Here is a 12,758-nt window from a genome sequence, read left to right on the forward strand (position 1 = left end):
ATTCCACATGATCTGCACGCTGAGCGGGGGCGGCGCCCACTGACTTCAATAGAATACGTGGAGCCAGCCGAGAGAACCGCCCGCGTTTATCATCAAGTGACATTTATCCACTTTCCATTCTGACGTCACTGCCAAAGTGATTTCCAGGGGCTAGGTAAAGACGTTTTGCTATCACAAAACGTAATAAGAAGGCTGCAGTCTCATGGAGGAGCTATTTCCTGCTTTCCATGCACATGATGCACTTATTACCTGTTCGCATTAAAAAGCTAATTTGTGGAGATGGCTTATTAAATTAGTTAATTGTCAACTCAAAACATGCAAAAATGCACACAAGTGAGGTATTTTTATTTTTTTTATTTTGTAACACTTCGAACATAACTTATTAAAATTATAGAAAATCTCATAATCCAAAAGCATTCAATGACAGGGAAATACGTATCACTTTCCATCACCTGAAGGTTTCACCCATCATTTTGAAAGGGAATAGTTAGTAATCCTTGGGAATAATGGCAACCACTGTGCTATGGGAAATATCTCTGTGCACAGAAAGCATCCGGCGAGCAAATCAGAATTCAAATCAGAATGAGTAGGCTAAACTTTAGTGACTGACTCGCCAGTCTTTTTAATATGTTGTACATTAGATCAAGCAACATTCAGTTATCATTGTTTATTATTCACTAAATAAGGCTAATGTCTTGCTATAGTGTTCCCAGAGTCCTCAGTTAAATACAGATGGGCACTAAAGGAAAGGGTGAGAGAAAGGAGTTGCACTTAATATTGTTTAGAAATACTCAAATCGACTAGGAGAGGATGGATTAATTACAATCTGTCAAACAGATAAAACTGCATTTTGAGAAGCACCAAAGGCTGCAATATCTAGACTTTCCTGCATAAACACAGGTGTATACATTGCATTTTATCAATAGACTTTTAGACATTTCTACTCCTAAACCTGGCTGATATTGTAATTTTTATTATATTTACACCATTATCACATGGATATAACATAATGGTACTGCCATGGACAGTGCTTAACATGTTATAAAGAGCAGATGATAGGGCTGATATTTAAAGGGCCTCGACCAAACGTGAGAATGCAATTAAGTGCACATAAAGAGACATTGCATTATGCTCCTGTAGCCTTTACTGCTATCGTATTCGTTAGATGCCGGTCAGGAAAATATGCCTACAGATCACATTATATTCCACAATAAGACTTTCTCTTTTCCTGTCATCACACCCTTCAACTTAACACTTTAAATGGGGATGCACTACTGCTCCGAATTCACAATCCCTTCCCCTGAAAATACACAGGTAAAGAGAACAGCTTTCATCATTGGCCATATCCGTTTCATGAACGTCTTTGCAACATAGGTGCAATCAGAACAGATAAGAGCCCCAAAACAAATTCCCACAGCAAAAAAACAAAAGAAAAACATGAACCCAAAGTGAAAGCAGTTTCTTTCTGGGAATACACTGCACCACTGCAGTGGGTACTTTAGCCACGACTTTGTACATTAGAGGCTGGAGAGATTGAGTAAGAGGGAGGAGTACGTAGTTTCTCAGAGAAAAAAAGTTAAATGCTATAAGAGGGTGGTTATTAGTACACTTTTCATGATACAGAGTACATTGTATGCAAAATACTGGGGGAAAAAGAAAAGTGAATAGGTTGTGTGTGTCTGTGTGTTCATAACTGCATGTGTGTGTATGATTAATTTTTATCCGTCCATCGAGAGAATGTGAGTCTTGCGGGAGCAGTTAAGAGATATCAACTTTGGGTGAAGGAGAAGACGTTGAAGGACGATGTTCGAGGCAGTTACTGCAATTGGTGAGGCTGGTTGAAGGGGCTTGAAGGAGGAGAGTTCAGACTGTGGTTGAGTGGAGTGGTGGGTTTCCGGCATGTCATGAAATCACTTGTTGGGGGGGTTGAATGGTTCCAGAAGTTGCTGCGAAAAGGTGTTGACCTTTTCTGCGCCTCGTACCTCGTGGGGCAGCAACGGTAACTTAATTATGTGGAAATCTTCATAAAGATCCTCCATCTGTAGCGAGAGCATTTCAATATAATTAATTGACGATGACTTTTATACAAAGTTCTTTGCCTTACAAATAGTAGATGCCTTTCTAGTACTGGCTGGTCCCAGTAGGAAGTGGTACTATCGTAGTTGCAACAATCAAAGAGCAGACAACAATAGCTAAAAGACAGATCTACATAACGTGTTGCATCAATATGTTGAGACTTGTAAGATTGTAGATATAGTTTAACTATTTCTGAAAAATATTTAATGTTTATATTTTTTATTTTAACTAATTTCCTGCTATCCCTGTCGAAACTGGAGATTTCCCGCTGTACCGCGCTGCCATGCCCGTAGATCTCGGAAATTTAATTATCTTTAATCATTATGAAACGATTAAAAGTATGATCACAGATTTGTTTTGACCGGATCTAGGTTTCCATATCCGGTCTGAGGCCGTGTCATAGCTCCGATCCCATAGGTTTCCATTGTAAACAAAGGAAGGAGCGTTTTATTTATTTATTTGTAAGCCGTTTGATTCTTTTACCCGCCTGGCATATGATCTGTGCACATATCGTCTGCTATGTACGCGACGTGCCCTCGCAGGATATAGCGCACAGCTCGGCGTTTTACATGAGTTTTTCTGTAAACAGCAGCAGATACAGCCTAACAACAGATATTTCCTTTTCCAATGGGATTGTTTTTTTCAAAAGCTGCAGTCCGGTCTGCAACACTGGTACATGTTACATGCACAGATCGTGCGCGATGCGTGCACGTGCCCACGTTAAAAGGTAAGGACAATTTGGCAGTTGCTGAGTTCAGGCTATGTTTAAAATAGCAGAGAAAAAGTTAAGACTTGCACCTGTAATGACATGCCCAAACTATGGTCGCCAGGTTTAATATGATTAAGGAACTGACAGATGTGGAGCATTCTAATGGGTTATTATTTTGACTGTTCCACTCCCAGAATACTGCTGGGATAGTATATTGTACTGCCCAAAAAACCTGCCAATTGTAACAGCAATGTATAATATCTCTTTGTAAATACAGCGTTTAGTCAATAATTAAGCAAGATAAATTGCATACAACACTCACTCACACTAACAAAAAACATTGCATACTGTACCTGATCTAAATATTTTGACTGAATTTTATGGCGCGCTTCACACATCCTGCACGGTTTATCTCCATCAGGGAAAACCAGCTGGTTGACAATGATGTTGTGTGTGTCAATACGGCACTTGGCCAGCTCCTGGATCAGCCGCTCCGTCTCGTACAGTGACAGGAATTCAGCAATGCATACACAGATGAAGGTTGTCTGCTCCTGATGGACAGTGGGAAGGTAAGGGGGGAGGGAGACACGTCAATATATGCATAAAGCCAAATTCTGATAATTCAACATTTGCAGGCAATGTGTCGGCATATTTGATTTTGGTGTAGCATGAACATGCTCCAACCTTTGAGTGGCGGCAATTTCGTTTTGGCATTTATGTCTGCTTGGGAGGGACCAAAGTCTTTGTGGGAAGTAAGTATGAACACCGTGCTGGCAGTATCATGTTATTGCTTGCATATTGTGAGTGTGACTTGTGTTGGAGAGTCAGCCTATTCTTATGTCTGTTTTTGGGTACACGGTTATCGTTTTGTTTTTAAATGTTGCCTGTATTTACTCTATGGACCCCCTATGTGTCTGGAATAAAGTTTGAATTGAAATTACACATGAATATCATTAAGGCAGTTTCCCAACCAAGATCTAAATATGAATCTGGCAGGGGAGAAGCTAATTCAAGTGAGGTGATAAAGACAGTCTAGATACGTTTTCATTCTTACTTTTACAATCCATTCTCTGCTACTACAACTAGTCCCACTCATTGTCGGAGACCCTTCAATACAAACATATGGTCGACATAAATGGCCATGCTATCTCTCTGTGTATGTTGGGTAGAGCAAGCATGCTTTAATAGTGCTGCAGGAGTCCACCTCTGTTAACCCCCACATCCCTGTGATAATGAATGATTATCATATCACATAATTATTCTACCTGTAAATGGTTGCTTTCCTCAGGATTTCTGTCCTTTTTTAATTCAATGGAGCAGTCTACAGATGGATGGATCATGGATATTATATTCCTCATCATTCTTAATCTTATCACCAAATGCCTATCCTGCGTGCTTACCATCATTTCTCACATGAGTAGCAACAAGTACTGTACTCAACTGATGACGGTACATACCGCAAACTGTACAGGAAAATAGGGCATGTGAGAAAGCCTCTCCTACTGCCTATTAACTTATGTTAATTAGTTTCCAGAAAATGTAATGGTATCCATATCTGAACATAGCTTAAGTGATAATACGGCAGTTAACAACCCATTGTGTGCTTCTTGTCAACCAGTCCACCAGCGTCTCACAGCAAGTTCCAGTTGCACATCAAGGTACATACGGTACCCTAAACCCACTTTTGTTTTTAGGCAGCATTGTTAGGAAAATGCTTTCTCAGATGGCTATCCAGGGGGTTGAGTTAAAGGACCACTTCACCTCTGGGACAACCAGATCTTATTTTATTGTTGTTTGGGACACGATCAACACAATCCTGAGTTATTTTTTGTGTTCAATCTGTGTTTTTAGATATTTTAGTATTTCAGCATGCAACAAGCATGCAAAATGCATCATATGACCAGTTGTTGCATGCCGAAACACTAAAATATCTCAAAACACAGATTGAACACAAAAAATAACTCAGGGTTGTGTTGATCGTGTCCCAAACAACAATAAAATAAGATCTGGTTGTCCCAGAGGTGAAGTGGTCCTTTAAGTGAACTGCTGCAGAGATTGTTTGTTTGTTTTGCTTTTTCAGAAAACATTACTCAATGGGGTTCGGGCAGTATTTCCCACCAGACACAAAGTGCAAACTTTGTAAATAAAGAAGAAACAAACCAGTGAAAATATTGTCTGTACACAAGGTACATTGATTTGCTCTTACAATATGGAATCATAAGAACAGGAGAGAAGGAAAGGAAAGATTCTATATATACACATTGTGGGTAATAATTAACACGCCTACACATTTAGTCATTATCGACAGCATGGTGCTGATAACCAGATAAATGGTTTGTCTTACAGGGTCTTTGAACTGCTCACTGACTGAGCGGATGACAGGTAGGGTCTCTTCTAGCTTAGAGGCGAGCTGGTCTGCGTTCATATCCCCCAGACCCAGCATATTACACATCTGGAAAGATAAATAGGAAGACAGACAGAATGATAAAAAATATATATAAGAGGTTCGGTGTAGGAATCCAATCATCACCAAACAATTGAGCAGCAAAATATAAACCAACAAGAAAACATCAAATAAATGTTATTAATTAATTTAATTTATATTATTTACATACTATTTTAACTTAAGGTGTAAAAGTAAACAAGATTAACATAACTGAAAGGACTGTGTGTCTCACCTGAGAGATGAAAGGGCTAATCTGGTTTTTAATCTGCATGAGTCGACCCAGACCTCGCTCTACGATGGTGGGGAAGTTGAGCAGCCGCAGCGTGTGGCCAGTAGGGGCAGTGTCAAACACCACCACTGAGAAGTTCATGCCTTTCACTAACCTGATGCAAAGAAAAAGTATAGGGTTAATCATGTGGGGCTAGGATAAACTGGTGAGTATGAAGAAATCCTCTGGTCATTCAAAGTGATACCATGTTGCTTCAACAAACTATCTGTATCAAATAAATAAATAATAATTTGGTCAGCACTTGTCACTGTATATTTGCATATACAGTGAAATGTGGTATCTGCATTTATTTAACGTATCCTAAAGCTGGACTCCAGGAAACAATCCTCCCAAGTATTGGGTGTGGGGAGGAGGGGAGAATCTCTGTGCCATTAATCTCAAGCCTCGTTTATACTTGTCGCACGATGGTGTCGAGCGAGCGGATAACATAGGTGATTTACAAGACAACAATCGCTGCGGTCGCGGATGAGATACGTTGTGAACTTCAGCTCTTTTAGCTGCAATACACGATGGTAAGATGAAGCACAGATCAGGCAACAGGCCCTTGTGTACGCTTCTGTGTGTATATTGCGAGGCAATAAAACAGCACTGACTTGATTTCCCCAAATTATTAATATTATTTATTTATCGGTCAATTACAATTTTATTCACGTAATCAATCATGTAATCAGTCAATTAAATGTATTCAGATCCTCGGGCAAGCCTGAGGATATTGTGTGGTATCCTATTATATATGTTTAAGATTATCTGATGAGACAATATTTTAAGATTCTCCTGTAATGGGTAATGCTACCAGATTTCAAAATCGTTTTAGATTTTTAAAATTATGTAGGTATCAGGAACAGTGGGAGATGCGGGGACAGTACCTCAGAGAGCAGTTAGGAGTCTTGCTCAGGGACACGTAGACCAGGACACGCACAGAGGACCTTCTGTTTTGACGGCTTCTATACCGACTCACTTAGTAAGGATGTTGATCACTGGCTAGTTCCTCTAAAGCAGCATATCTAAAGATTGATTGACACAAATGTGATGGGCATCGACTAACCTCATGACCTCGGCATAGCTCATGGCCTCATCAATGCCAGGGAAGGCACTCATGGCTTCCTGCATCATCTTCTTTCCCATGCTCAACATGTTGTCTTCCTCAAAGAACTCATCTGGGAGCTCTGCCACACCCAGGCTAGGGTCAATCTCCTGCAAACAAACACACACAAACACAGTATTACGAATAGAATGTGGACCAAGTCCTTGAAGTAATGACGACCAGCAGATCTGTACCGAGCAGAGCTGCCAACTCTCATGCAATGAGAGTGAGACACAAGCACTCTTGTTGTCACACATCGTATTTCTCACGCCGTCAAAGTGGAAAACTGCGTCAACTCAAGTGCCACTGAAACATCCACTTCTGCTGCAATTCTGAGCAACAAAGGGCTTAAAATATTGGATCTGATTCTGAAGTAATCCCACCCTTTAACTTTAGTGGAAAGCAGAAATGATTGGGTGCGTGTGTGTGTCTGGTGTGAGGGACGCTGCGTGCACGTTCCCTGCGCACGTAATTCTTTACAGTAGGATTGTCGCCGTGAGGAGGATCTACAGTACAACATGGATTAATTAATGTTCTATGATCAACACATCCAAAAAGTTAGCTGCCGGGTGTGCCTTGGACTTTTCGCTGTCTGATCAAGTTTTTATTAACTTAATTTGACCGATGTCTAATTATTTAAAGAACTCCTGTGTGTCTGCCCATTGCTTGCTTGCAGGCAGTTTAAAGGGGGAGGGTTGGATGCGTGTACAAAAAGAAACAGAGCTTCAAGCAAAAGAGGTGTTGCATCACAACGCGAAGCTTGTAGATCTTATCTGTTCTACAGGCTAATGAGACAGAGAGACAAAGAGAGAGACAGACAGAGGCAGAGACTCCGGAGAGAGTTCCATTACTGGGGTGAGTGATTAAAGGCATTGACGATTTAGAATAATGTGAGATGCAGTCTGTCTTAGCTATCAGACTTTTATGGAAATCAATGTGGATATTGATTTTTGAAGTGAAGTATCACTCTTAGGTTTTTTTTTCCTGAAAGTTGGCAGCCCTGGTACTGAGGACTGAGTTAATCATTTCAATAAAATGAACACAGGTAACTGACTGTTAATGAAATGTGACTGAAACCTAGCCTGGGTGCCAGCCTGCTCGCTCCATTCCAAAATTTGTTTTGTCTCTGAGACAAAACAAATCTTGGAACGGAGCGAGCAAGCTGGCACCCAGGCTAACCGAAACCCTTAATTGACAAATGTCTTTCTTCTACAACAGAAGGATGATGACACACACAAAAGGGGTGAAACAAGCATATAAAGAGTCGTATTTATTTCATGCAACATTGCAACATGCAAAAACAAACACGGATGCTGACACAGACTCTTCTTCTCTACAAGCTGGGTCACTTACTTACCATGGCAAAGAGGTTGTCATAGCCCTTGACCTTAGTGGGAACCTTAGAAAACTTCTGGTCAAAAGCATCAGAGATGTTATGTGCCGGGTCTGTGGAGATGATGAGCACACTCTCTCGCACTGCAGCCAGCTGGACAGCCAAACTACAGCTATAGAAGGGAAACGGGCACATGTTTTTCTTCTGGGTACTTCATACTGTAACTGTATAACAGTGGTTCTCAAAGTGGATTCCGGGGACTCTGTGGGTTCCTTTAGGGGGGTCTAAATGCACCCAGACAAGTATGTAACTCTGAAGGTGTACAAATGGAACCAAATTAACCCGGACGGTTTCATTTGGTTCCATTTGTGCACTGTCGACAGTGAAAGTTTGAGTAACACTGCTGTATAAGATCATTGTGACAACAACAGGTGGACTATTATTAACTAACTAATAACAATTCACCTACACAAATGAGTATTTAGTAGGTCATAGCTTTTATACACTGACTGATTCGAATAGGTTTCTGCTGCTGTGCTAACCAACTTTGTTTGCACCTGGAGCAGGTTAACTATAGTTGTACACTACGTGCCATCTTATTATGAGTGCAATACAATATAATTGTGTTTTAGTGTATAAAATAATATAAGCTGGTAACGGGCAAGAAGGATGGTGATGAAGATGTCAGTTTATTGTACCAAATGTATATGGATCCAGCTGACAATCTCATCTAGATTAAAAGTGCTAACGTTGTTAGCCCAATAGCACATGCTAGCTAGTCGAATTCAATTCTAAACACCACATTTAGCAGGACACTTTACCCATGATATTGATTGATTGCTAATCTATCATTGAGTATCAACGTTAAGCTATTTCAAGCCGTGATAAAACAGTCAACAATCCTCATGGCTAGGAATCAAGTCAACATGAACGTCAATTTCACAGCTGTGCTAAACTAGCTAGCGTTGAAACGTGAGAATGCCATGACGTGGAGCTAGAGAAGCAGGATTCCCCTCCACTCAACTCACCTACATGTGGTTTTACCAACACCGCCCTTTCCACCTACAAAGATCCATTTCAGAGATCTCTGCTCGATGATGTTCTTCAGGGTTGGTTCTAATGGTTCCACATCGGGTGCATCTTCGAACTCGTCTTCCAATGAAGCTGCCATCTTGTCTGTAGGGTCAGGTGGTGATGTGGACGCTACCAACAACACCAGCTGCTCCTCACCGTGGGGGAAGAGGAAGGATGTACCAATGATGCTGTGCCTGTGAACAGTGCAGTGCTTCTCAAACTATTTTCGTGTCAAGGACCCCCAAATTGAAATTTTCTTGCCCGCGGATCCCCATTTGAAAAGATATGCCAGGGACAAACATGAGAAGATTTTTACGGCTAGCATTGATTCTCAACCATTTTAATTTTAAGGACCCCCAGTTTGACATGCATTAGACTACAGACCCCCATTTAATGGCATTTCTCTCTGGGTCTGGGCTCCCCCCAATTTATATTGTAAAATCAATGATAATTTAAGTCCATTTGGCATTTTTTACACTCTCTGAGTTACATACCCATAAGGGTCCATTTGGTTCCTAACTATCATTTAGCAGGGGACCCCCTGGGACCCCCTGGAACTCCCTCAAGGTCCCCTGGGGGCCCACCCAGACCCCACTTCGAGAACCAATGCTGTAGAATTCTCCTTTCTTTCCAGGAATGTGATGCCAGAGGCAGAGCAGTGCTTGTCAAACATTTTCATAAAGTATCTCCAATTTGATATGCAATGTCGCACAGCACGGACCCGCATTTCAAAAGATATTGTGCCGGGGAGAAGATTTGTCAACATTTTTCAAAAATAGCAAAAAACAGCGCACAAAACAAAATAGGACATGTTGTTTAACCTGTTCCTCATTTTGCTGGGTTACCCCCAACCCCTGTGGGTCCCTGCCTGGACCCCACTTTGAGAACCAGTGTGCTAGGTCTTAAAGGAAATCTTTCAGGCCTAAATGTTTGATCTACAAGCCCACAGCTAGATTCATTGGCAATTTTCCGAGACTAGAAGTGTTTAAACTGTTCCTCATTTTGCTGCGGACCCCCTCAAGGACCGCTGGGATAATTTACTTAAAGGAGCTATAGTCAACTTTTTCTTGAAAAACGGATGCTAAAATAAAAATGTTTCGAAAATATTTTATAAAACAATAAGCTTCATATATGTGTTTCTATTCAAAAATGACCACAAAAAGCATAAAATAATGATACAATAATAATTTTGGCCATTGTCAGACCGACACTTAAAACAATAAGCTTCATATATGTCTTTCTATTCAAAAATGACCACAAAAAGCATAAAATAATGATACAATAATAATTTTGGCCATTGTCAGACCGACACTTTGTTTACATTCTAGTCTATAGACTAGGATGTAAACAAAGTGTCGGCCCTACAATGAAAAAGTTGACTATAGCTCCTTTAAGCTAAGAAGATACTGAGACTAAACAAGCACATGATCAACTCAACACTTGCCATGATACCACAGGTTTTATTGTTTACAAAGGTGCAATTATTTGTCATACAATCTCTATCATTGCAGTTTTAAGAAACGTGGGGGGAAAAAAAGAAAGAAATTCATAGAACAAAAGAGAAAACTGCATGGTCAGATAGCCAGGCCTATATCAATATGGCTATTGTGAAATGTGGTTAAAATAGCAATGGGATGAGATGAGAGTCAGACATTTAAAATTGCAGCAGGTGTAAGAAAATATGTAAGATGAAAAAAAGAAAATGGCAGTTAAAAAGTAGCAGATATAATGACAGCCTCACAACAGTTCATGCATTACACAGTACACCAGATGGCACTATGGGATGGTAGTGGCACTGACTACTATATGCACTGACTACATCACCATTGACTGATTTGCTCCAAATCTGTGAATGCTGAATGGAATGTTGGCTCAAAACCTCAGAACCATGCATATTGTTGACCAAAGGGGAGACGTTCTGAGCCACTAATTTAATTTGATATTTTTTGTGTTCGAAGCATGCTAAAATACAACATGGGTGGGGGTATTAAAAGATGAGCATTGAGATCCATGACATTTTTTATATTATCCAGTCCATGCTTAGCATTTATACAACAAAGAAATTCAATTCATGTCATATCAAATAATATGGGCTATTATAACTGAGCATTATACAGCCAATAAGCCAATAAAGACAAACTTTAAACATCAGCAGCAACATCAATTGAATGGAATCAACAAAACAGCCATGCATATATGGAAACTCTTTTTCATACCAGTTCCAAAGACCCTGAGCCACAAACAGTGCAAACATTTATTTACATGAACATTTACATGCTGTAACTACAGGATATTGCACTTGTCTCCACATACACTTTCTAATCACTTCACCTGCTCCCATCTCAGTGCTGCTATCGTGGCCAACAGCAGTCCTCCTCAAACCGCCACCTCCGTCTTGGCTTCCCCAGCAGTGCCATGCCAAAATCTTTAGCTGTGTTGTCTGAGCCCTCACACAAGCCATCCCTCTGGGAAAGGAACAGCTTTGTGACCCATCTGGTTTCTCACAATCAGTATGACGCAGCCATCGTGGCCAAAAGACTGGACCCAAATCGACCCACTGGTAGCGGAGTATGCATGTGCTCCTGAGCACCAAAAAGTCCCTGACCAAACGGGCAGTATCTGAGGTTAGAAAACTAAGGTCCAAATCTTCTGCTTCTTTTTCTAGTTTCCGTTGGTAGACTGTGGCACTCTCAGTCAGGTCCGGAGAAGCACTGATGTTCAACCCATCCTTGAAAGTGGTATAGTTTGGCAGGTGTGCAGCTTGTGTGTCACCGTGGACATCACCGTCGTGTCTTGCCTCTGAAGTCAAGACCCCAGAAACATCGGTTGGTTGGTCTATGGACATCCAAAATGGGTTAAAAGACGATCCCAAAACACGCAGGAGACGAGAACGGCGCAGGTGTTTGGGTTTGGGTGTGTAATGGTAGTCTTCAGGGTTTATCGACAGGGAATACGGTTGAATAGGCTGCAAAGAGGTGGTTAAACTGGCTCTCAATTGGAGGAACGCCAAATTCCAAGCGGTGTCTTGTTGGGTCCCAACAATAGTCTCATTCAGCATTAGCTCATCCTGAGGTAGGTTATTTGAAGCAAAGACTAGGATTCCATTTTGAAGGACAGACATACATATCCAGTACATAAAGCTCTTGAACCAAACCTGTCTAAACATTGTCTTTGGTGTTCTTCGGATGTTAGGATAAAATTATAAAAGACACTGTATTTTTCTGCTTTCAAGCTGAGTGATGGTCTGCGTCTTCAGGAGTAAACGTGCCAGACAGTCGGTGAAGATATCCTTGAGCACTGGCACAATAACATACCAAAGTTAGTGCCTTATCAGACAAACAATAGACATTATCTCCTATGGCTAAATCAAGAGGACACAACAGAGGACTCAAAGTCAAAACATTACCACACCAATACCCAAGGACGAAGTGTGGCAGGATGTGAGAACATTTGCCTGTCATTTGATTGAACACTGGTCAAAACCTGTTATATTCTTGTCTTGTTACTCTGTAATAAATGTCACTTCATTGCAAACATTGAGTTGATTACCAGTGATCTACCAATGACATTAGCGCCACCCTGAGGCCGATTTGAATTTGGGGCTGGCTGATACTGGGAGTGAGTTAGTGAAGTTTCACGCTGATCGGTTATCTCACTCTCTCACACACACACACACACACACACACACACACACACACACACACACACACACACACACACACACACACACACACACACACACACACA

At 41.0% G+C, this 12,758-nt stretch overlaps 2 protein-coding genes across 2 annotated transcripts; both read right to left on the minus strand.

Moving 5' to 3' along the window:
* Positions 1–427: 427 nt before the first annotated feature.
* On the minus strand, positions 428–9,145 carry get3 (guided entry of tail-anchored proteins factor 3, ATPase). The gene is made up of 7 exons (XM_080721326.1): positions 8,966–9,145; positions 7,962–8,109; positions 6,566–6,714; positions 5,464–5,614; positions 5,130–5,237; positions 3,139–3,336; positions 428–2,039 (listed from the first exon to the last, which is right to left on the minus strand). The coding sequence occupies exons 1-7, from the start codon at positions 9,106–9,108 to the stop codon at positions 1,911–1,913; spliced, it is 1,026 nt and encodes a 341-aa protein (XP_080577452.1). The 5' UTR covers positions 9,109–9,145; the 3' UTR covers positions 428–1,910.
* A 2,120-nt stretch (positions 9,146–11,265) lies between these two features.
* LOC308282208 (noggin-2-like) lies at positions 11,266–12,535 on the minus strand (the record flags this gene model as incomplete). The annotated part of the gene is made up of 1 exon (XM_080722553.1): positions 11,266–12,535. The coding sequence occupies exon 1, from the start codon at positions 12,175–12,177 to the stop codon at positions 11,266–11,268; it is 912 nt and encodes a 303-aa protein (XP_080578679.1). The 5' UTR covers positions 12,178–12,535.
* Between the last annotated feature and the right edge of the window lie 223 nt (positions 12,536–12,758).

The sequence above is a fragment of the Nannobrachium achirus genome (genome assembly GCF_963921795.1).
Source record: "Nannobrachium achirus genome assembly, chromosome: 3".
Classification (NCBI taxonomy): Eukaryota; Metazoa; Chordata; class Actinopteri; order Myctophiformes; family Myctophidae; genus Nannobrachium; species Nannobrachium achirus.